Source organism: Dermochelys coriacea, chromosome 2 (genome assembly GCF_009764565.3).
Source record: "Dermochelys coriacea isolate rDerCor1 chromosome 2, rDerCor1.pri.v4, whole genome shotgun sequence".
NCBI classification, from domain to species: Eukaryota; Metazoa; Chordata; order Testudines; family Dermochelyidae; genus Dermochelys; species Dermochelys coriacea.
The window spans coordinates 263,297,101-263,321,836 of NC_050069.1; the positions used below are offsets into that span (position 1 = coordinate 263,297,101).

General features: G+C 38.1%; 1 protein-coding gene across 11 annotated transcripts in view; it reads left to right on the forward strand.

Annotated features, from left to right (window-relative positions):
- The window catches only part of NKTR (natural killer cell triggering receptor), an 82,357-nt gene extending 58,236 nt beyond the window's left edge, over window positions 1–24,121 (forward strand). For 3 of the 11 annotated variants that reach the window (XM_038389694.2, XM_038389703.2, XM_043509751.1), the window contains 9 exons: window positions 2,632–2,854; window positions 3,540–3,698; window positions 6,871–6,958; window positions 11,739–11,884; window positions 13,258–16,218; window positions 16,502–16,597; window positions 17,274–17,333; window positions 18,007–18,111; window positions 21,495–24,121. In XM_038389694.2, coding sequence (XP_038245622.1) covers window positions 2,632–2,854; window positions 3,540–3,698; window positions 6,871–6,958; window positions 11,739–11,884; window positions 13,258–16,218; window positions 16,502–16,597; window positions 17,274–17,333; window positions 18,007–18,111; window positions 21,495–21,573 — 3,917 coding nt within the window. In that variant the 3' untranslated portion in view covers window positions 21,574–24,121. The remainder of the gene's footprint in view (window positions 1–2,631; window positions 2,855–3,539; window positions 3,699–6,870; window positions 6,959–11,738; window positions 11,885–13,257; window positions 16,219–16,501; window positions 16,598–17,273; window positions 17,334–18,006; window positions 18,112–21,494) is intronic. The other 8 variants (XM_038389699.2, XM_038389700.2, XM_038389697.2 and 5 more) reach the window with 8 other exon arrangements.
- Window positions 24,122–24,736: the final 615 nt, after the last annotated feature.

The window sequence follows — 24,736 nt, forward strand, 5'->3', positions numbered from 1 at the left end:
GATATGAGTCAGCAGTGTGCCCTTGTTGCCAAGAAGGCCAATGGCATTTTGGGATGTATAAGTAGGGGCATAGCGAGCAGATCGAGGGACGTGATCGTTCCCCTCTATTCGACACTGGTGAGGCCTCATCTGGAGTACTGTGTCCAGTTTTGGGCCCCACACTACAGGAAGGATGTGGATAAATTGGAAAGAGTACAACGAAGGGCAACGAAAATGATTAGGGGTCTAGAGCACATGACTTATGAGGAGAGGCTGAGGGAGCTGGGATTGTTTAGTCTGCAGAAGAGAAGAATGAGGGGGGATTTGATAGCTGCTTTCAACTACCTGAAAGGGGGTTTCAAAGAGGATGGCTCTAGACTGTTCTCAATGGTAGCAGATGACAGAACGAGGAGTAATGGTCTCAAGTTGCAATGGGGGAGGTTTAGATTGGATATTAGGAAAAACTTTTTCACTAAGAGGGTGGTGAAACACTGGAATGCGTTACCTAGGGAGGTGGTAGAATCTCCTTCCTTAGAGGTTTTTAAGGTCAGGCTTGACAAAGCCCTGGCTGGGATGATTTAACTGGGACTTGGTCCTGCTTTGAGCAGGGGGTTGGACTAGATGACCTTCTGGGGTCCCTTCCAACCCTGATATTCTATGATTCTATGATTCTATGAGAGTGATCAGGTAAGGTGAGCTATTACCAAAAGGAGAGCGGCGGGGAGAGTGGGGGGACGGACCTTTTGTAGTGATAATTGAGGTGGGCCATTTCCAGCAGTTGACAAGAACATCTGAGGAACAGCGGGGGTGGGGAATAAACATGGGGAAATAGTTTTATTTTGTGTAATGACCCATCCACTCCCCGTCTTTATTCAAGCCTAAGTTAATTGTATCCAGTTTGCAAATTAATTGCAATTGAGCAGTCTCTCGTTGGAGTCTGTTTCTGAAGTTTTTTTGTTAAGAATTGCCACTTTTAGGTCACTCAATTACAGATTTGTTACAGTGTGTATGGTAACACCCATTGTTTTATGTTCTCTGTGTATATAAATCTCCCCACTGTATTTTCCACCAAATGCATCCGATGAAGTGAGCTGTAGCTCACGAAAGCTTATGCTGAAATAAATTTGTTAGTCTCTAAGGTGCCACAAGTCCTCCATTTATTTTAAATAATTTTGGATGTTTGCTACATTTTCAAATATATTAATTTCAATTACAACACAGAATACAAAGTGTACAGTGCTCGCTTTAAATTTATTTTTATTACAAATTTTTGGTTTTTTACAGTTCAAATATTTTCAGTTCACCTCATACAAGTACTATAGTGCAATCTCTTTATCATGAAAGTTGAACTTACAAATGTAGAATTATGTTAAAACAAAAACTGTTTTATTTTTTAATGCAATGTGAAACTTTAGAGCCTAGAAATCCACTCAGTCCTACTTCTTGGTCAGCCAATCACTCAGACAAACAAGGTTGGTTACAATTTGTGGGAGATAATGCTGCCTGCTGCATGTTTACAATGTCACCTGAAAGTGACAACGGGTGTTTGCATGGCACTGTTGTAGCTGGTGTTGCAAGATGTTTACTTGCCAGATGCGATAAAGATTCATATGTCCCTTCATGCTTCAACCACCATTCCAGAGGACGTGCATCCAGGCTGATGATGGGTTTTGCTTTATAATGATCCAAAGTGGTGTGGACTGACACATGCTTATTTTCATCTTCTGAGTCAGATGCCAACAGCAGAAGGTTGATTTTTTTTTTTGCGAGGGCGGGGGTGTGGTTCGGGTTCTATAGTTTCCATATCAGAGCGTTGCTCTTTTAAGACATCTGAAAGCATGCTGCACGCTTCCACGATAAAGAGATTTCACTTCAATACTTGTATGAGGTGAATTGAAAAATACTATTTCTTTGGTTTATCATTTTTACAGTGCATATAGTTGTAATAAAAATAATATAAAGTGAGAACTGTGCACTTTGTATTCTGTGTTGTAATTGAAATCAATATTGAAAAGTAGAAAAACATTCAAAAATATTTAATAAATTTCAATTGGTATTCTATTATAAATGCTATTAATCACAATTTTTTTAGTTAATTGCATGAGTTAATTGCGATTAATTGAGAGCCCTATTTTAAAGTAACTACAAAAACATGGTTTAATTTGTGTAACTGTTCTGTTCATATGACCAAATATCCACACATTAACATTTCTTTATAAAACGCTTATTTGTTGATATGGCAAGCTTTTCATCTTGTTCATATACTATAATTTGTTTGTTGAAATATTAAAAAAATCCTGTGTTATGTATAATTGAAATGTTTGTTATAAAGTGGTACACTCTGTTTTTTAGGGTAGAGAGATGTATATTGGAGAGCTGTATAGTTCATTTGGTAGAAACTGAAGAATTTTACCACACTCATCCTTACTCTGATTTAAAAAATTATTATACTTCAGGTTAATCATTTCATTGATATTTCATTCATTTAATATGTATGGTCCGAACACTTACTTAATGTAATTGCACATTTAAGTGTCCTGTTTCTTTTCAGTTGTGGCTAATCGGGAAATAAAGGAGCTGATGATGATTTTTTTTATAGTTTACACTCTGCTCTTTTGGAGAATCATGTTTCTATAATAGTGTCGTCTTAAGTTTTAGAGAAAAAGAGGAAAGCGTCTACTCACTCAGAAGCTTCAGATTCCTCTTCCAGCTCATCAACCTCTTCAGAATTTTCATCAGAAAGTGAAGCTGAAAATGAGAAAAGTAGAAGAAGAAAGCGTAAGAGAAGAACTAAAATAAAACAATCAAGAAAGCGAAGACGGGAAGAGAGAAAGAAAGAGGAGCCAAGGTGCAAACGGAAATCAAACCAAAGAGGGTGACTAATCTGTTAAGAATCCCAAAGAAATCATGTGTGAAATTACCATTTATTGTAGATTTAATTAAATATTTTTTACTACTTATAGAGAAGCTATTAATAACTTAACTAATAAACTGCATCTCTGCACACTGACAGCCATTTGGGACATAATATATTTACATACATTGGGAAGGAGAAACTAATGCATGAAGACAAGATTTAATTATTTGGCATAATTTTTAAAGTAGAGGAAAATTTACTGTACTGTATTAAGGATGCTCATATTAAAATGTGATATATTTATTTTCAATTATGATTTCCTATATTTTAGAATATTAAGATAACTTATTACAGTGTTAACAGGTAACTGATGATCCAAGAAGGAAATATAACTTTTGTCTGTTAAATGTGAAAGGAGCCTTTTTTCTCTAGTTCTTTGATAGCTTGACTTGTAGATGCTGGCATAAAATTAAATGAGTTAACAATGTGATAAAAGTCTTATCCCAATCACCTTTAATGTTGGATATGTCACTTATGATTATTTTTTTGAAATCAGTTTTGATAATCTGTACGTTTTTCAGCCTAGGTTTAGATAATAGTTTTACAAGTACTCCTTTTCTTTTTGCGAATACAGACTAACACGGCTGCTACTCTGAAACCAGTTTTGCTTTGTAAATTGCTTTCTTCCCCTCCCACCCCCCAGCAGCCATTCTGACAAGAGTGATGTAAATGAGAGAAAATCAGTTGACTTGAGCACAAAAAGGGACAAACCTGTGGTTCGACCTGAAGAAATTCCCCCAGTGCCTGAAAATAGATTTTTGCTGAGAAGAGATGTGCCTGTTGTCAAAGTAGAACCTGAGCCGTAAGCTGCAGATTTAACCTTTTTTGTTACACTATAGTATTAACTCAGTGGGGATGTACTTTCCATTAATAAAGGATTTTCTGTACTGACTCTCGGAGGGTCACCCAGTGGTGAAAGTAAAGTTCTTAACATTAAGTAACTTAGCTGCTTGTAACATTTTCCACTGGAATTTCCACTTCAGCCTCTGTCTCTAATCTCATCAGATCGAATCTTACGTAATAACGAGGGCTGTCGATTAATCGCAGTTAATTCGTATGATTAACTCAAAAAAATTAATCGTGATTAATAAAATCGTGATTAATTGCATTGTTAAACAATAGAATACCAATTGAAATGTATTAAATATTTTTGGATGTTTTTCTACCTTTTCAGATATATTTATTTCTATTATAATACAGAATACAAATTGTACAGTGCTCACTATATTATTTTTATTACAAATATTTGCACTGTAAAAATGATACAAAAATATTGTTTTTCAATTCACCTCATACAAGTACTGTAGTGCAATCTTTTTATCGGGAAACTGTAACTTGCAAATGTAAATTTTTGTTGTTACATAACTGCACTCAAAACCAAAACAATGTAAAACTTTAGAGCCTAAAAGTCCACTCAGTCCTACGTCTTGTTTAGCCAATCCCTAAGACAAACAAGTTTGTTTACATTTACAGGAGATACTGCTGCCTGCTTCTTCTTTACAGTGTCACCTGAAAGTGAGAACAGGTGTTCGCATGGCACTTTTGTAGCCAGCATTGCAAGGTATTTACGTGCCAGATATGGAAACATTCGTATGCCCCTTCATGCTTCGGCCACCATTCGAAAGGACATGCTTCCATGCTGATGATGCTTGTTAAAAAAAATTAATGCACTAATTAAATTTGTGACTGAACTCCTTGGGGGAGAATTGTTTATCTCCTGTTCTGTTTTACCCGCATTCTGCCATATATTTCATATTATAGCAGTCTCGGATAATGACCCAGCACATATTCGTTTTAAGAACACTTTCACAGCAGATTTGTCAAAACGCAAAGAAGGTAGGAATGTGAGATTTCTAGAGATAGCTACAGCACACAACCCAAGGTTTAAGAATCTGAAGTGCTGTCCAAAATCTGAGAGGGGCAATGTGTGGAGCATGCTTTCAGAAGTCTTAAAAGAGCAACAGTGAAAATGTGGAAACTACAGAACCTGAAACACCAAAAAAGAAAATCAACCTTCTGCTGGTGACATCTGTCTCAGATGATGAAAATGAACATGCTTGGTCCTGTTCGAACATGCTTTGGATTGTTATTGAGCAGAACCCATCATCAGCATGGACACGTCCTCTGGAAGGGTGGTTGAAACATGAAGGGACATATGAATCTTTAGCGCATCTGGCAAGTAAATATCTCGTGATACCGCCTGTTTTCACTTTCAGTTGACGTAACCGAGAAGTGGGCAGCGTTATCTCCCGCAAATTGTTACCAAACTTGTTTGTCTGAGTGATTGGCTGAAGTGGGACTGAGTGGACTTGTAAGCTCTAAAGTTTTACATTGTTTTATTTTTGAATGCAGTTTTTTTTGTACATAATTCTACATTTATAAGTTCAACTTTCATGATAGAGATTGCATTACAGAACTTGTACTAAGTGAATTAAAAAATACAATTTCTTTTTTTTTACAGTGTAAGTATTTGTAATAAAAAATAAATATAAAGTGAGCACTGTACACCTTGTATTCTGTGTTGTAATTGAAATAAATATATTTGAAAATGTAGAAAACATCCAAAATATTTAAATAAATGGTATTCTATTATTGTTTAACAGCACGATTAATCGAGTGATTAATCAAGATTAATTTTTTAATTGCTTGACAGCCCTAGTAATAACTTTAAATTGTGCCACTCATTGTGAAGGATCCCAAATGTGTTACAAACCTAAATTGAAATATAAACAATACAAATAGATTAGTTCATCCATTGCTTCTGTATGAAACCCCAGGATAAAATGCAGTAATTGTTTAGCAGTGCATAGCAATATAACAGAGTAGTTTAAGAGGGAAAATGAAGTATTACCTTTCCAATTTAAACTGTAAGAGGAATTTGATTTCAGTCTTGTGATCAGTTGGAATTTGGTCAAGACCTTGATGTTAATATGCTTCTCCCTATTTTCCAAAAACGCTATCTTTCTAGAGAAACCAAATAATCATGAATTTGTAAAATAGTTTCAAATTAAATATAAAAGAAATATTATACAAAGTTCAAATGCTCTTTCTATAGCATACTCTGTGTAATGGGCTAAATGGCTATATATACAATACTGGTCAATCATCTACAGAGCCTGTTTACACTCAAACAATATTCATGAACATAATAAAGTTGACAATATCAGATAAGTCCCTGCTTGAAATGATAAATCATTTCTTCAAGCTTTGACAACTATTCATTTCTACTGAGCATACTGAAGTGTATTTACAGGAATGTTGAATTGCCTTTCATTGCTAAAAACCATTAGAAATGGTCAGTTGTCCATAGGTGGCAATCTAGGGATGCCCCTTGGGGCTTGTGTACATGAATGTTTAGTTTGTGGCAAGCTGGGATGTAATTCTATCCCATGCTAGCTTGCTGCACGGTAAGGGTCAGTGTGGACTATCCTGATGTGCACTTACAGTTCTCTAGTCAGTGTGCATTGTCAGGGTACACATGAACCTTAGTGTGTAGCAGGCGCAGTATGGGTTAGATTTACACCCCAATTTGCTGTGATCTAATTTCTGTATAGACAAGCCCTTAAAGTAATATATTTGTGGATGCGGAGATCCAGGCATTACTCAGTGCACATATGGTTAGCAGACAGGTGATAAAAATGACTGCGTCCTAGAAAAAGGGTGCACTGTTCTAACAGATCATTTTGCAAGTTCATTAGTAAGTCAGCATTATTTACTGTAGATAGTCTAATCTTGTTAGCTGCGTGAAAATTACTGTGGTAGTGATCCACCTTTCATAGGGAAGCTATCTATTCACTTATTTTTTTTCTCTCCTCATAATATTGCTTTCTCAGTACACTGACTTTCAGTCTTTATTTGTTTTATTGGACCTCTTGGTAAATATTTTGTACATTATTAGCTTAATGATGTATGAGGAACAAATTCATATTTTTATTACTGTGTTACATTAAACCCATTTTTTCTTCTTATTTTAGGAAACTTCTTGATGTTGCACCAGTTTTGACTGACCAGAAGCCGTCAGTCTCTAAATCTGGAAGAAAAATTAAAGGAAGAGGAACAATCGTATGTTTATATTTCTCTCACCCTTTCCCCTACCCACCCCTACTTCCCAGAGTTTTAAATAACTCATATGGTTTGCATGTGATTTTATTTTAACAGGTTGAAGAGCCATAGCTTTCTCGGTTGGTGTGTTGAAATGTTGCAGCAAAATTAAAACTGTATTTGTAAAACCATCACATTTTTATACCCCTTACACTAAAAACAGGCTTACCTATTAGATTGATGGGAAAAGCAGGATGTTTGCCCTTAGTCATGAGTGGATATCAAAATCACTTAATCACAACAGACATACTTAGATGGTAAATAATGCCCGCTAGATTCATCCCATAATCACCGCTGGATCCCAATATATGGCACCCTGGACGATAGACTACAGAAGCAGCCAGACACAATGACAATAACTGCTACCTTTCTCCATTTGTCAGAGTGCCCCACAATAGCCTTAGTTGAACCCCAGGATTGTAAGGTGCAGAGATAAGGAAGTACTGTCTCTTTTGCCTTTTGTTATGATAACTGTTGATCATGTCTCCAGTTGTAGTAACTGTGCTCTTCTGATTACTGTATATATGTAGTCGAGAAAGTAGAGTCACATTGTTGGGGTCTGAGGATTCAGTGGTATGGGGGGAGGGATCTTTGGATGTATTAGCCTTTCAGTCTCTATTTTGATGGGTTTGGGTAGCCAAAGTAAGAGACGTGTAGTTGTAGGTCAGTTGGTCAATATAGGTCTCATCTTAGATCCACTGTGCAATGAGTTACATAAGCTACAAGTGAAGTTTTAATGTTGTTTAATGCAAGGTCAATATCTCATAGTTACATTCACCTATAATTTAGTCATGAAAGTTGAAAAATTAGAAGGGGGTTCAGAGAAGAGCTGAAAGAATGGTTTGAGGTCTCAGAAAAACGTTTTATAATGAGACACAGAAACTCAAAATACATTGTTTATCCAAGAAAAGTTTTAGGTGACTTGATCACAGTCTACAAGAGCCTACGTGGGGAAAGACAGTTATAATAGAGAGCTCTTTAATCTAGCAGAAAAAGGCATAAGAAGTTTGTTAGAACTGAAGTTAGACAAATTTACACTAGAAATAAGGTGCAGATTTTTAAGTGAAGGTAATTAGCCACTGTAGCAATTTTCATAGGGATATGTTGGATTCTCCATCAGTAAATCTCTAAATCAATACTGGATATTTTTCTGGAAGCAATACTGTCACTCAGACAGAAGTTCTTTGAATGGCACCATGATGCATATTATGATCATGGCAATAGCTATGAGGCCGTCGTCATGCTTCCATCCTTGTGGATCCTCCCATTTGAGGCAAACAAACTTTTTAACCTTGGAATTGTTGAGGCCCTCTACTCCTTGAAAGATTCAAAGGTAACTGAGTATACTTTGAGTCTTTATGACTCAGCTCCAAGAATGAAGTAGCCACAGCTGCAGCCATCCTTCAGACAGCATTCCTCTGCCCAGTATTACCATTGGCCAGAGAGGCCATCGCAGATGACCCTCTGCCTCCTCATCTATTGCCTCACAGTCTTGGGCTTCCACCAGACATCAAGTTTGATGCCAATGTTGAGAGCCTAATAGAACCAATAAAGGATTTTTTACTTTCTAAGATTCCCAGCCCCTTTGGAAAGTGCCTCTTGTTTTCAGGAAGCTTGGGCTGGGATTACTTGGAACCTGTGGGTCCTGAATGTTGTAAGTAGACTCCCTTCTTCAACTCAGACCAGTGGAGGGAGTTGCCCTTGGAGTTCAGGGCTGGGGTTTTGATTTCCATTACTTTCTTATCCTAAAGAAGAGAGGAGGTTGGTGGCCCCTCCTGGACCTTTGATATCTCAACAGCTATATCCACCATTTCAAGTCCAGGATGGTGATTCTACCCTCCATAATTCCTACATAAGGTCTTCAAGACTGGTTTGGAGCTCGTGGCCTGCAAGCTGCCTATTTACATATAGCCAGCAAGCCCTACAAGAAATCTGAGATATTTCCTGTGGGACATTTAATTATCAGTACAGGGTCCGGCTCTCTGGTCTTTCCGCACTATGGGTGTTCTCCAAGTGTTTGGCAGTTATAGGAGACAAGGAATCCAACTCTACCTTTACCTCAATGACAGGCTAATTCGAGGCAGATCACTCCAACTGGTCATCTTTTCAGTTCAAGTAATTCACACCTGTATGCCACACTGGGCCTCAAGGTCAACAGACAAAAATCTACAATGACTTGGACTCAGAGCATAGAGTTAATAGGAGGACTGGTAGACTCCAGATCAGTGGAGAGTGTACCTTCCACAAAATAGATTCCAAGCAATAGTAGGTATCATTAACCAACTTCAGGATCACCCAGAATATCAGTGGAAACCTGCCTCAGGCTTCTAGAACATGCAGTCTCATGTACCCATGTGAAGTGATTGCCAGACTTCACCTATGTTCTATGCACGTTGTATCTACCCAAGAGACACTGAATGAACATAGTGATTACAATCCCTCAAGAAGACCTCTCTTCGTTAAGCTCATGGAAGGAGACTCTCTTCAGGTGTGCAACAGAGTATTCTATCTACACTTCTGTCTACCATGACTCTGATGGCAGACTCCATCACTCAGAGATGGGCAGCTTATCGAGGTCACCTTAAAATTCAGGACCTATTGTCCTCTCTGGAAGCTTGCTTCCATTTAAATATCTTAACGTTCAAAGCTGTCTATCTCACATGCAGAATATTCCCTTCTCTACTCTGGAGATCCACAATACTAGTGCTTACAGACAACACCATAGCCATGCATTATATCACTAGATAAGAGGGAGAAAGATTGCGTCTGTGCTCTGTAAGGAGACCATTTGGCTCTGTAGTTGGTGCATTCTGACTCAGATCAAACCGGTGGCTCTCCACCTTTTCAATCTTCAGAACGCTTTGGCAGATCAATTCAGCAGGCATCCTCAGACAACCGGGGCGTTCTGTCAGACTTCATCTTGCAGAACATTGTTCACAAGTGTGGATTCCTAGAAATAGACTTTTTGCCCAAGACCAGGAACAAGAAGTGTCAGACGTTTTGCTCCCGAAGGGGTTCAAGTCCAGGCTCCCTGATAGATGCCTTCCTCATCCCCTGTACACTGAGTCTGATGTATGCCTTTCCCCGATCCCTATGATACTGAGGGTTCTGAGGAAACTGAGGCAAGACTCAGATTATGATAGCCCCAGCATGGGCCAGGCAGTTCTTGTATTCAGGTCTGACAAACCTTTTAACACAGCACCCCCCACCCTGCTGACCCTGCCTGCTATAGTCTTGCAGAGCAATAGCCTCTTAGACCCAGCTTTATTACATTTGACAGCCTGGATCCTGGCTGCATGACACACACCAAAAGAAGCTGTTCAGCTGAGTTTTGGAATATTCTGCTCCAAAGCAGGAAATTTTCAACCAGACAGACTTACAAAGCTAAATGGAAGATTGTCTTAGAGTTCTAAATAAACTACTCCATTCATCTCCCAGTTTTCTTTCCCAAGTCTCACTTAACCGTGGGAGAAGCTAAACTTCACACAGAAAGGGCACTGTCTCTTTATAATGACAGGATAAAATTGTTCAGGAGCACCGCCCAGTTCATTTGTGGCCTTTGCTGATATAGCTAAGGAGTAATCTATATACACTCATGTTATCTAGGGAGGTCTCCAGCTGTATAAAGACACGTTATGAGTTAGTCAGGTTTGATCTAGCTAGCCATATTGGAGCTCATTGCACTAGAGCTCAGACTATCTGACAAATGGCCCTATAGCTGTAATTTGTAGAACAGCTACATTGAGCTTGGTCTGCTTATTTACAAGACACTATTCCTTAATATAGGCTTCCAGATTGGATGTTCATTTTGGAAGAGATGTACTGCAGTCAAATTTAAATAGGACTTCTACCACCCTCCACCAAGCAGACAGACAACTGCTTTGTTAGTGAAATACATGTAGACTCGAAGAAGAAAGGTTTGTTATCCTGCAGTAACTGTGGTTCTTTGAGATGATGAGTTGTCTGCATGGATTCCGCAACCTTCCCTCCTTCTCGGCTCTTATGGAATCCTACTGCTCTGGGTTCTGTTTTGGCAAAGAAACTGAGAGAGTTGGATTCGCTTAATCCATTATGCCGTTCGATGGGGGCCCTCAAGTGAATACTGCTGACCAAGCGAATCAGATCTTATGCACAAGGGACACATGTCCACATGGGTTCCACTTTTGGTGCGCAACATACCTTTAAGAACTACACTTACTGTAGGGTAAGTAACTGTTCTTTATGGGCTTTATGATGCAGAGATTACTGGGTGAACTCGTCTGTCCTGTGTTATTGAGCAGGTGAGACTAAGGCCATGTCTACGCTGCTGCGATCGATGCAGCGGGGGTTGATTTAGCGGGTCTAGCAGAGATCTGCTAAATTCACTGCAGAGTGCTCTCCATCGATTCTGGTACTCCACCGGAAAAAGAAGATTAAGTTAAGTTAACCGGAGAGCGTCTCCCATCGACGCAGCACAGTGCAGACACTGCAGTAAGTCGACCTAGGCTACATCGTGTCCAGCTACTTTATTCATGTAGCTGGAGTAGCATAACTTAGGTCGACTTACCGCAGTAGTGTAGACCAGGCCTAAATGATTACCATGGTCACTTGTGGCCTTAAAATCTATGAATTTATGGCTGAGACTCCTGATTTTGCTTGTGTTATTGAGACCTGCTGAATAATGCTTTTGCCTCAGTTCTCTCCTGCAGGGTACTTGGTTTCCTTTTTGCCTTTGTTTAAGCCTGCTTTTGTACTCTTCCAGCGATACCACACACCACCTCGATCACGATCTTGTTCTGAATCAGATGATGATGAGAGCAGTGAAACCCCTCCTCATTGGAAAGAGGAGATGCAGAGGTTAAGAACATACAGACCACCCAGTGGGGAGAAGTGGAGTAAAGGAGATAAGTAAGATCTTTACTACAAATTTTAAACTGTTATATATGTTGTTTGTCTTGTAAAATGAGAAGATACTCTCTTCAAGTTCAGAATAATAAAAATAGAAAAGACTTATTCCATAACCTTTCCATATTGTTACTATGCCACAGTCTCTCTTGGAAGCACAGTCAAAAAGAAATATATCAAATATTGTAAACAGTCCTTATACAGTTATAAATGTTTCAACAGAAGTAGCTCTATGAAAAAATTCTGATCACTTGGTAACTGTGGTGTGAATCTTGTTATACCATCAGAATATAGTCTTACTCAGTTTTCTGTGTTTATGTATCTGATGGCTATTGAATAATAGTAACATATTCGTCATAAACAAAACTTCCCAATTGCTATGAATTCCTTCTGCCTGTTCATATATTGTAAGATTGTTTGGTAGGAAGTCTTTCCTCCACCAGGAATAACTTCTCACTCCATGTCTACTTCATCAACATTTCTGAGCAGTGTTGCATTTGCTGATGTCTACAAGGCAGCAATGTGGTTGTCTGTATTTTTTGTGCTCATTACACCATCTCTCAAGCATCTCATGACAATGCCAACTTTGGCAAGTCAATGTTGCAATCTCTGTTCAGATGATCTGAAGTCCCTCCACCTGTAAGGTAACTGCTTATGCATCACCTATAGTGGAATGTATTATGTACAATCACACAAGAGAAAAAACAGTTCTTTGAGATGTGTTTTGCACATATGCATTCTAGGACGCTCCCACTTTCTCTGCTACTTTGGACATTCTGCTCTTTCGCATTGTTGTACAAAGAGGGAGACAGTAGCCATACCTGTTTCATGCCTGCACTCTAGAGCACAAGGAGAGCAGAGCACGTGCTCCATCTGGTGATACTCCTCCCAAAAGTCTGACTCGAGTGCACTTGGTGCACAAACACCTGCAGTGTATATAGACACAATACATTTCAAAGAACAACAGTTACTGTACTGATAAGCTACCATATATTTTTTGGATGGTGAGATTGTGCAATATATAAGCCATTCATATCATTTAGCTTATCTGTATGCTGTAAAACTAATGATTTTAACTGATATTTGATAGCTACTTCTCATCTGGGAGAGAACAGCTATCTAATAACTTCATAATTAATAAAGCCATTTCACATCTGAAAGGGAATTTTTTATAGTATAATAGGCTTTTTTAAAGATGTATATGTATCCTTGTGACAGAAACCCTTATTTATTACCAAATATAACATTTTCCTGTACCTAGTTTCATTCAGCAGTCTGAAGACCCAATTGTACTGATATTCTATATTGGATGTAGAAAATAAGCAAACTAATTTTTAGGGAATTTCCTTTAACATCGTGTACTTTTTTTTTTTAAGGTTGAGTGACCCATGCTCAAGCAGATGGGATGAAAGAAGTTTGTCCCAGCGATCAAGGTCTTGGTCACATAATGGCTATTCTGATCTCAGTACCCTGAGGTATACCAGCCACCACAAAAAGCACCGAAAAGAGAAAAAGAAGACAAAACACAGAAAAAAAGCCAAAAAGCAAAAGCATTTCAAGAAACATAAACAAACTAAAAAAAAGAGACCTTCACCCTCCTCAGAGGTAGAATCCTCTCGTTCTTCTATCAGGAGGACAAAGTCATCTCGGGATCATGAGAGGAAGTCTCCTTCTTCCTCATTATCTTCTAGACGCTCATCCAGAAGAGACTGGTCTAAATCTGACAAAGATGACCAGAGTTCATCAACTCTATCAAGCAGAGACTCTCGATCATATTACAGGTCCAGGTGTAGACCCAGATCTAGATCTAGATCACGGTCTTATTCCAGAAGAAGTTCTAGATCAAGAACAGCATCTAAATTGTCTCAATCTCGAAGCAGATCAAGATCTAGCACTAACTCCAGGCACCACAGGACAGTTTCAAATTCACCACGAAATACTAGGGCAGAATTGAATGAAAATAAGCCAAACAAAACTGAACCTGTAAGAGCAGTAATACCACAGAGTGATAAAGTTGTAGTACAGCCTGTTGTAGCTGAAAATATTCCAGTTATACCCTTAAGTGACAGTCCTCCACCTTCTAGGTGGAAACCTGGACAAAAGCCCTGGAAACCATCCTATGAGCGAATTCAGGAAATGAAAGCTAAAACAACCCATTTAATGCCTACCCAAAGTAGCTACAATTTAACAAATATTAAAGAAATTAATCCTTCCTCCTCCTCCCATAAGCGACAAAAGAGTTCAGATAGTGATCGAAGTGATTATTCAAGGTCTCATAGTGAGAGAAGTTCGGATAGTTGGCTAAGATCAAGGAGCAGGTCTTCTCGAAGCAGATCCTACTCTAGATCTTATTCAAGATCAAGGAGTCCATCTAGTTCAAGATCAAGATCTCGGTCAACTGGCAGATCTCAATCACCAAATAGATACCGCAGTGACCAGTCAGGTTATAGCGGGTCATCATCTTATTACTCTCTTAGTGATGACGATAGACATGGAAGCAAAAGGAAATCTGAATCCAGTGAGCAAAATTTCCAATCATTGAAGAAAAGGCAAGAGAGTAGCTCTGAAAGTAGCACAGTTGTCAGGAAGAGAAAAGCCTATGATGAGTCTTCTCAAGGACGAAAAGAGAGTGAGAGAAGATCATCTTTAGACTTTTCTACAGATAGTGAGCATTCTGTTAAAATACAGCCAGTCCAGGAAAAAGGAGGACATTCTCAACCAGAAGGAGACAACCAGAAAGAGAATAAAAACAATTTGACTGCTGACAGAAGTGAGGAGAAATCCAAGTCTGAATGGGACAGTGACCATTCAAAAAAGAAATCTTTGAGGGAGAAAACTTCTGAACAGCATAGAAGTGGTGCACAGACAAAAAGAAAGACTTATTCAGGCAGTAAATGGGACTCGGAATCAAATTCAGAAAGAGGCGAGACTAGAAATAGTAGAGAAGATTCTAGGCCCTCATCCAGTAAAGAGGAAGGTGAGGCCACATCAGGATCTGATACAGAGCTCAGTCTTACCAAAAGCAGGGTGAAAACTAAATCAAATTCTTCAGAAGGTTTTCTGGATTCTTCTGACCATACTTGGAAAACAAGCAAGCAACAGTCCTCCTCTTCTGCATCTGAGAATTCCCACTCCAGTTTGGCAAATATTAAAGGAAAGTCAAAAAAACACAAACATGGGTCCAAAAAAAATCTCAAAAAGTCACATTCCAAAAAAGCCAAAGAGAAATCAAAGGATAAAAAAGAGAAGAAGCATAAGGTTCAGAAACAAAAAGAGCTTTTTCACTGGCAGCCTCCACTGGAGTTTGGGGAGGAAGAAGATGAGGACATGAATGAAAAGCCTGTTACCAGAGATGATAAAAAACAAAAGCAACTTACCAGGGACAGTAAAGATAAAAACCAACAAGCTTATGAACACAACAAAATGTGCAAAGATAAAACTGGAAATGGTGAAAAGTCTTGTGAAGATGAGAACCTCTCGAATAAAAACACTACGTGCGATACATCACCAGATCATAGTCACCTTAATAAAGACAACAGTGATCACAACTATTCAGACAGTACATTAAATCCAGAAATAAATGTGGCTACTTCAAAGAAAGGTGTTAAACATAGTGAAGAAAGTAAACAAAATGGATCAGAGGATGTTATGCAGACAGATGATAACATGGAGATTTGTACTCCAGATCGTAACTCTCCTGGGAAGGTGGTTGTGGACATTTTGTCTCCTGTCATCCTGAGTGCTAAATCTCAGAATTTAAATATTAATGCAAACAAAGATTTACAGAATGAGAACCCTGGACCAGATACAGCCAAACAAGGAAACCGTATTAAACAATTGATCAATGTTAAAGAAGTCAAAAAAATAGGAATTCAAGACAGTAGCTCCGTCACCATGGTTGCTACTGTGGAAAACACTTTGAAAACTGAAATAACTGAAAATATACAAAGCAGTATGATAGATAATAAATGGAAACCATTACAGGGTGTAGGTAATCTACAATCTGCTACTGCTAGTAGTGCTGCAGAAGTTACAAACAGTACTTCAGCACCTGACTCTAAGCCACAAGGTTTAAGAATAGAAATAAAAAGTAAAAATAAAGTCAGGCCAGGATCTCTGTTTGATGAAGTTAGAAAGACAGCACGGTTAAATCGGAGACCAAGGAACCAAGAGAGTTCAAGTGATGAACAGTCTCCTCCAAGTAGAGATGACAACAGCCAATCCAGGAGTCTAAGTAGGTCCCGAAGTAAATCTGAATCTAAATCCAGACATCGAACAAGATCTCTATCCTACAGTCACTCAAGAAGTCGATCACGAAGTTCCACTTACTCATATAGGTTAGCAATTTGTTATGTAATCTCTGTTTTAGTAATCTACAGTTTTACTTAAACAGTAAGCAAACAAATTTGAGATAAAAGTACAAGTTCTGTGTTGACAGGATCTCTCATTTTCCAACAGTAATGTGCTAACTAAAAACTAGCAATATATGTCTTCACTAACTAATTTTCAGTAAAGCATTTTATTTTTCTAGTTTATTTTGAAGTGTTAATTCTGTTTCCATCACTATTCATTTTAATAATAATTCAGTATATGCTTTTCACAGTTGTTTATCAATTATAGATCAAGAAGCTATACAAGAAGCCGAAGCAGAGGATGGTACAGTAGAGATTGGTCAAGAAGTCGAAGTAGATCTTACCACACTTACAAGAGTCATAGGTAAGGATACGATTTTGTCAGGAAGGTCACAGAAGTCATGGATTCTGTGACTTTAATGGATGTCAGTGACATCTTTGGCTTCAGCCCTGCCGCAACAGAAGGGCTGGAACATTTCTCAGGCCCCTCTTCTCGTTTTCCACACCCCTGGTCTGGAGTAGTATGGCTTTCAGCTCTTTGTCCCCCTCTTGGAATCTCGGGGCTGAAGCGGCTCTCAGCCCCACCCCCTGCAGCAGGGCTTGGGCTGTCAGTTCGCCACCCACTGACAGGTCACAGGCTTCTGTGAATTTTTGTTTATTGCCCATGACCTTTCCATGACTGAAAAATTCCTGTGACAAAATCTTAACCTTAATCATAGGTAAGTTTCTGTGATAGAGATAAGAACGCCCTGAGTATGTGTTTATCACAAACTACAAATCAGACATATCCTAGTAAGTTAAATTACTTTTTTTGATGTTGAGTTGTACTTATGCAAGTGCATCCTAGAAGCAATCTACTCTGAAATATGTATGCTTTTTAAGACTAGAAACAGACTGTAACTGCTTATTTTTGAAGAATATGTTTAAATGTCATGCAGTGTAGACAAGGAATATCCAAGCAAGTCACTTAAAATTTTTTTTCTAATTCAGTCCTTGGTCCGAATTTAATGATTAAAATGTTTTCTTTGATTGTGTCACAGTCGAACCTATAGTAGAAGTCGATCCAGAAGCAGTTCATATGATCATCACAGTCGATCCAGGTATGAATTATGATACTACACAACCACTGGGAATAAAGTAATTTTTATAATGAGCAAATGTATTAAGACAGTGATATTGTTCAAAGTACATCTTTATAGTAAGCCATAATATAGCAAACTTAATTTCCTGAAATTAAATCAGATTGCTTTAAAAGAGGAAAAGAGCAATCAGAGTATCCAGATATCACAGGCATGGGCACGGTATTAGGCCCTGAAAAGAATTGAATTGATTGGTGCCCTTACTGCTGTTTTCTACTCTTTTGTCCTCCGTTTTAAATCCCCCCAAATTTTTCTGCTTTTTATTTTACAAGAGTATGGTCAAGGAGGGAAGTCAAGGCTTGATATTCTTGATACTTCGTGCAAAATTTGTAGACAGATTTGTAAAATTCTTTATTTTATTTTAAAATATATTGAATTATTTTTTAAAAGTAAACCACTTATTTGGGTAAGCCATTGCTTTTTGAAGAAACTTTATACTCTTCCTGATAAACATTTTATTACATTTACAATTATTTTGCCTTATTTGCCAAATCCCTCAAGTAGCAATAGGAATATAGCAACAAAAATCTTTCCTTTTATATAAATGTCTTCACAAGAAACATCCAAAATTCTAATTTTTATCATTTTAGAAAAGAACTTTCCAAAGTCTTCAATTATTTTTTTCCTCTTAAAGTAGGTCATATACTTATGATAGTTACTATAGCAGAAGTCGTAGTCGAAGTAGAAGTCAGAGGAGTGACAGCTACCGCAGATCTCGAAGTTATGACAGACGGTCCAGGTATGTAATTTTTCAGTGCCACAACTTCATAAACTTAACTGTATATAATTAATTTCCTTAGGTGCTTTATTGGAAGTTTATAAGCAACAACATTTCAACAGATGCAGTCTTTTTCAAGTATAAAATGTACTGTTACTAGCAAATTCGTTTTACGGTAAATTAAGAACCAGAAATATAAAGAGATAACACAAACACACACAATCCCTACTTCAAGAATTCCAAAGGAAAGACGAACACAGAGGAATTTAAGAGAAGAGATAAATCATTGTACTATTCTATGTAATCCATTGTGTGTACGTGTGCATATGTTCATCTCTACACCTGCATATACATATTTTTTAAAATCTGCCAGTTAATTCCCATTGGCTAAATGAGGAATAGTAATTGCAGGATTTAAATGTAACCATGCTTGTGCTTAAACGCCATGGGTATAAAATACTGAATACTACCCTGAGTGTCAAGATTTTACTGGATGGTAGATCTTCTTTTTTAGCTAGACCTCAATGTTAATACAAAAAACTTGTGAATGGGAGATGAAAAATAACTATGCTAACAGGAATGACAATCGAAATGTAATTACAGCTACAATTAAAGTAACTGTAAGTGTAATTATAGTTACACTTCTATAGACTTTGGCTACATTCTTCACAGTCCAATTGCTGTTAAAGGTGACATTCCTAGCACATGTTCAAAAAAGAATCGTTATCTACAAGCCTAGTGCTTTGCTGGTATTGCTGTCTGTACAGTGTGGTCCGTGATATAAATTTGGGACTATATAGCACCCTCAATCCACAATGGAATTCCTTTGGGAGGTTTGCACAAAGATCAAGGGTGGAATATGATCTTTTGGTAGTAACTTAAGTTTTAGTTGTTCTCTCAACCAGCATCACTAGGTGGGAAAATGTGCCAGTGTTTAGCATTATCACTGTTTCTCTTCCTTCTGCATTCTCCTTTCTTTTTCATTCCCCAATTTTCTTGTTTCCTCTGTATTTCTCTCCTTGTAACAATTCCGTGTCTAGCCTGTGGACATTACTCCCACCCCTTCCTCATCCCATCCATTGGTGACATAGGGCTTGTCTTACACAGTGCAGTAATGCACGTCAGTGAGGTATGAATTCCAACATTCACCAGTGTGTTGCATGCTAACTGGCCTGTGTAAACCCTGCTGATGTGAGCTCCTACTGTGCACTAGAGAACTTTTAGTGTGCATCAACAGGGTCTGCCTCAGTCAGTTAGTGCACAACATTAGAATTGACACCCCACTGGTGTGCATTACCACACTGTTAAAGTTAAGTTTCATTATGCATTAATGTTGACATCCTCATGAGGATAATGGAGAGTGGGAAGTAGACCCCTCTGAATCATTGTTTCAGGCTGCCTGCAAACATCGGGAAGACAGCATTGGATCAGGGTACATTTATTTGCATTTGGAAGGTTTTCTTCACAACCAAAAGGGCCAAAAAAGAACATCAAGCAAGTTGCATCCTGGCCACTGGCCAAGTATTCATCACTTCTGGTTTATACAGCCCAGAATGCCTATTCTCATTTTGATATGCTGGTATTTCCAAAACCGAGTTGTATCATTTCAGGGGGCCCAGTCTTGCAAACCCCTACTCACCTGTTGATTTGACACTACTCACATGAGGTAAGGGTTTTGCAGGATTAGGCCCATGGAGAAAACACAGTAAAACAAGTGTAAGGATCCATTCAAAAAGACTCTACCTGTTCAGCCTCTGCTAGCTCACTGAACTCGAGCAAAACAAAATATATTTTTTAGTTCCGCTTCCAAAATTTAGTTGTGGTGCGTGATATCCTGGCCACACTGAAGTTAATGGCAAATGCCCTCACCGCAAACAGGATTTCACTCTGGAAATTTAGCAACGTTTTGGATGTAACAAATAGGCTTAGAAATGATGAAGCTCTATCAAAATGATCAGATTTTCAGTGGAATCATAGAATATGAGTGTTGGAAGAGACCTCAGGAGGTATCTAGTCAAACCCCTTGATCAAAGCAGGACCAACCCCAACTAAATCATCCCAGCCAGGGCTTTGTCAAGCCTGACCTTAAAAACCTCTAAGGATGGAGATTCCACCACTCCCTAGGTAACCCATTCCAGTGCTTCACCACCCTCCTAGTGAAAAAGTTTTTCCTAATGTCCAACCTAAACCTCCCCCACTGCAACTTGAGACCATTACTCCTCATTCTGTCATCTGCCACCACTGAGAACAGCCAAGCTCCATCCTCTTTGGAACCCCCCTTCAGGTAGTTGGAGGCTGCTATCAAATCTCCCCCTCGCTCTTGTTTTCTGCAGACTAAATAACCCTAGTTCCCTCAGCCTCTCCTGGTAAGTCATGTGCCCCAGCCCCCTAATAATTTTTGTTGCCCTTCGCTGGTCTCTCTCTAGTTTGTCCACATCCTTTCTGTAGTAGGGGCCCAAAACTGGACGCAGTACTCCAGATGTGGCCTCGTGAGTGCTGAATAGAGCGGAATAATTACCTCCCTTGATCTACTGGCAATGCTCGTACAAATGCAGCCCAATATGCCGTTAGCCTTCTTGAACACAAGGGCACTTGTTTTGACTTGTATCCGGCTTCTCATCCACTGTAATCCCCAGGTCCTTTTCTGAAGAACTGCCATGTAGCCAGACAGTCACCAGCCTGTAGCGGTGCATGGGATTCTTCTGTCCTAAGTGCAGGACTCTGCACTTTTCCTTGTTGAACCTCATCAGATTTCTTTTGGCCCAATCCTCCAATTTGTCTAGGTCATTCTGGACGCTGTCCCTACCCTCCAGCATATCTACCTCTCCCCCCAGTTTAGTGTCATCAGCAAACTTGCTGAGGATGCAATCCATCCCATCATCCAGATCATTAATGAAGATGTTGAACACTACAGTACCGACCTATTGGACACTTTGCTTGATACTGGCTGCCAACTAGACATCGAGCCGTTGATCACTACCCATTGAGCCCAACGATCTAGCCAGGTTTCTATCCACCTTATAGTCCATTCATCCAATCCATACTTGCTGGCAAGAATACTCTGGGAGACCGTATCAAAAGCTTTGCTAAAATTAAGATCTATCATGTCCACCTCTTTCCCCATATCCACAGAGCCAGTTATCTCATCATAGAAGGCAATCAGGTTGGTCAGGCATGACTTGCCCTTGGTGAATCCATGTTGACCGTTCCTGATCACCTTCCTCTCCTCCGAGTGCTTCAGAATGGATATACATTGTGTTCCTGTAGAAGTTTCCACAGATTTTTTTTTCTTCTCACCTACACTCATCTTCTAAGATTTGGATTGCCACAGTTTTGAACTTGAAACAAAAACATTGAAATCTGATTTGTAAGGAGTTTTAATCTTTTCTTTTCTTTAATTGTAGGTCTTATGGCTCTGACAGTGAAAGTGATCGCAGTTACTCTAACAACCGAAGCCCCAGTGAAAGCAGCAGATCTAGCTGAAAATGTCTCCTGAGCAATGTAGACTGTATTTAGTAATTCTATGTAAATGTTGTAATACCTTTGTTCTGTCAGTGTCACAAGTGAAGGATGTTTACTGAGTGAGGTGAAACTTGCTTATTAGCAGTGGATTCATTTGACTGGCTGCATTGACGAATGGACATTTTGAGCACAACTCACTAAGGTTTTGGGTTTTTTCCCTTATGCCAAATGCTACTGTAACAAACTATGAAGACTAACTTTATGTGATTGAATCACATTTTCCAAGCCATGAAATTACATTTATGTGCATTTGCTGGTATTCCTTTTCTGAATGCAGCAATCTGTACTGTCTCAAAATATCCCTATAAATACCAGAGGGCTCTCAGCCTATTATTTTGAAATAAATGCTGATAACTATAAAACTTTGAAGAAAAATATTTGTAAAGGCTGCCATCTGTATATTTTATTAAAATGCTAATTTTTAAAAGCTGGCTGTCAGTTCAGTGGTGTCTTGTACATACTTCTTATAAACATAGATTTGATTAACAGTAGCAAGGTGATGAAAACAGACTGCCACACTGTCTTAGCACTCAACCCCTTTGTACCTTGATATTGCAGAGGTATGAGGAAAAGGGTGAGATATTGTATACCATGCCGCTTGTAATAATTAGGCACAATGTGCAAAGAAAAGGGTGATGAATCAGGGTTCATTCTTAATATCCGACTTGTTGTCTAAGAACTTAAAAGTTTTTAAGTGATTTTCTTTGTGATAATTAGCCCAATGTTTAAGACCCCAGGAAAAAAATTGCTTCTAGGCAGTCCTATTTCAATTCATGCTGCTGTGCGTGGAGTACATCAGTTTGTCTTTGAAGTTGAACATTATAAATCTTTGAGTCACATTACGAGTCCATGAAAATAGACATGGAAAATTAGTTTTGACAGATTAAATCATAATGGCCCATTCCAAAATGTTTGTAGGTAAAACATTGTCTTCTAAGTTAGGATGTATCTCTTCTGTATTAGGGAGATGTCATTGTGTGGTTCTTGGACTATTTATTAATCTGTAATATGGCATTGCTATAAAAGTGATATGCTTAATAAAAAAGTATCCACAGTACTTTGGAAGTTTAATACCAAAAGTGAATCCACATTATGGACAAATGGTTTGCAAAAGTTGTGTTGAATAATTTTTTTGCAAAACTCTGGTTCAACTGATTCAAAATTACTTGTAAATAAATACATTTTTCATTGTTTAAGAATTTGTATACTAAGAAATGATTTTTTTTATTTAAATGGCAGTAATAAACTCTGGGTTTATAATGGCAAAGCTGACTAATATAGCTTTAGCAATGCTAATGAGTACTGCAGTGTACTATAATAGCTTGCTTTATTAACTTTCTGTAATATTTTGAGATTGTTTACTTTTCTCAAATGTTTTGCAATAGTGACAATTATTTTTTTGTATCTCATCAGGAGCTTTGAAGTGTAAAAAGTTGTCTTTTTTTCTTAGTTAATACAAAAATTTTTGATAGTATTAAATTACTAAAAATTAGTCTTTAGGCGCTCAGCTGAAACATGCAAAGGAAATTCAAAAAGAAGCTTGAATATTTAATGTCATACTCCACTTACGCTCTGTGCATAGATAAGAGGGGGCATTTAGTTTGCAAGGTCCTAGGATACTTAGAACTGAACTAATTGAGAGATGAATATCCAGTTTTCAAACATAGGTTCAAATCAGGTTCTTAATCCCAAAAGTTAGGATTAAACCCTTCTAACACTTATGGTAGCTTTAAAAGAAAAAGCACACCCACAATCTTTTAAATCCATATTTTGTAAGTACTTGAAATGTACATTCAACTGAAGCTAAAAATAGTTGTGTTCTAGCAGGTCATGCAGGCTTACATAAATGTTTCTAATAAAGTTGCAACCTGCTAATCAGAATCATGAATGAATATGTCATTGCTAACTCAAAAGAAGGTTATTTCATGCAGATCCATCATTTTAAATGCAAAAGTAAGTGAATATGTCACCTTATTTGCAAGGGATTAATTCATATTAAATTTTCACTTTATTTTGAGTGTTAAACATGAAATAAGGCATCCAAAATCTTAAACACTGCCATATCACATGGAGTAAAAACAAAGTGTTCCCAGGCTATAACTTTTGTCACATTTCACCCTAGAGTTGACTTTTAAAGCTAGAAAAACGGGGTGCAATAGAAATACTGTCAACTAGTAATTATACCAGTCCAAAGCATACTGCTAGAATGTTATATTTTTATGGTTCACATCAGCAATTGTCAGCTTTATAAAGGGATTCACTCTGTATTTTAGGATTTTTATTTTAAATACGGTATTAGGTCGAATTGTCCTAATAGAAAATGCACTATTGAGCGTTTTTATAATCTGTTTACTTACATCAAATTTGTTATTCAGAAGAAGGTGGTGGTTAAAAATGTCAATGGAATTTTTGTACATATATGCAAACACTGATTTCTTTACATTTGAAAAAATTCCTCTAGTACTTAAGAGGGGAACTTAAAGAAATTAAACGTATACTTCAAGTTCTATATCCATCTGTGTGGTTTTTTCTCTCTAAAAGACTACAAGTTGTCTTTTCTCTTCCTGACCTATATAGGAAAGGATTCTTACATCTGTGTAGTGAATTTACATAATAGCTGCGTGAGGAACAAATATTTTGAAAAGATTTGAAGTGAGGAAGTAGTCAGTTACCAAATCAAGATATGTAAAATGTGCATATTCTTTGTGAAAGAATACACTTAACAGATCTTCGCTGAAATTGTCTCACTTTAAATGCTGAGTTAAATATTCTTTCCCAAATACACATTGCCACATCATTTGTGTAATACTCGAAACGTGGGATTAGCTGTAGTCAGCAGATATAATGTCTTAGTTTGCTAAGCCATTAGTCTTTTAGTACTTCTGTTCCAGAAAAACTAGATTTCATTGGAAATATCAGCTTTGTCTTAATGGAAAGGCTAATTGCCACTGTACATAGTAAAAATGGATTTCCTTCAGGGAGGCAAATAATAGCATGCATCTGTGGTGTTAGACCTAGTCTCTGGCACAAGCTGGCAGACCTGTATTTTCTACATGTGGGCCAAAACATGATCTCTGTCTTGGTATAAACTGCAAGCAAAAGTCAGTGGAATCCATAGATCCCA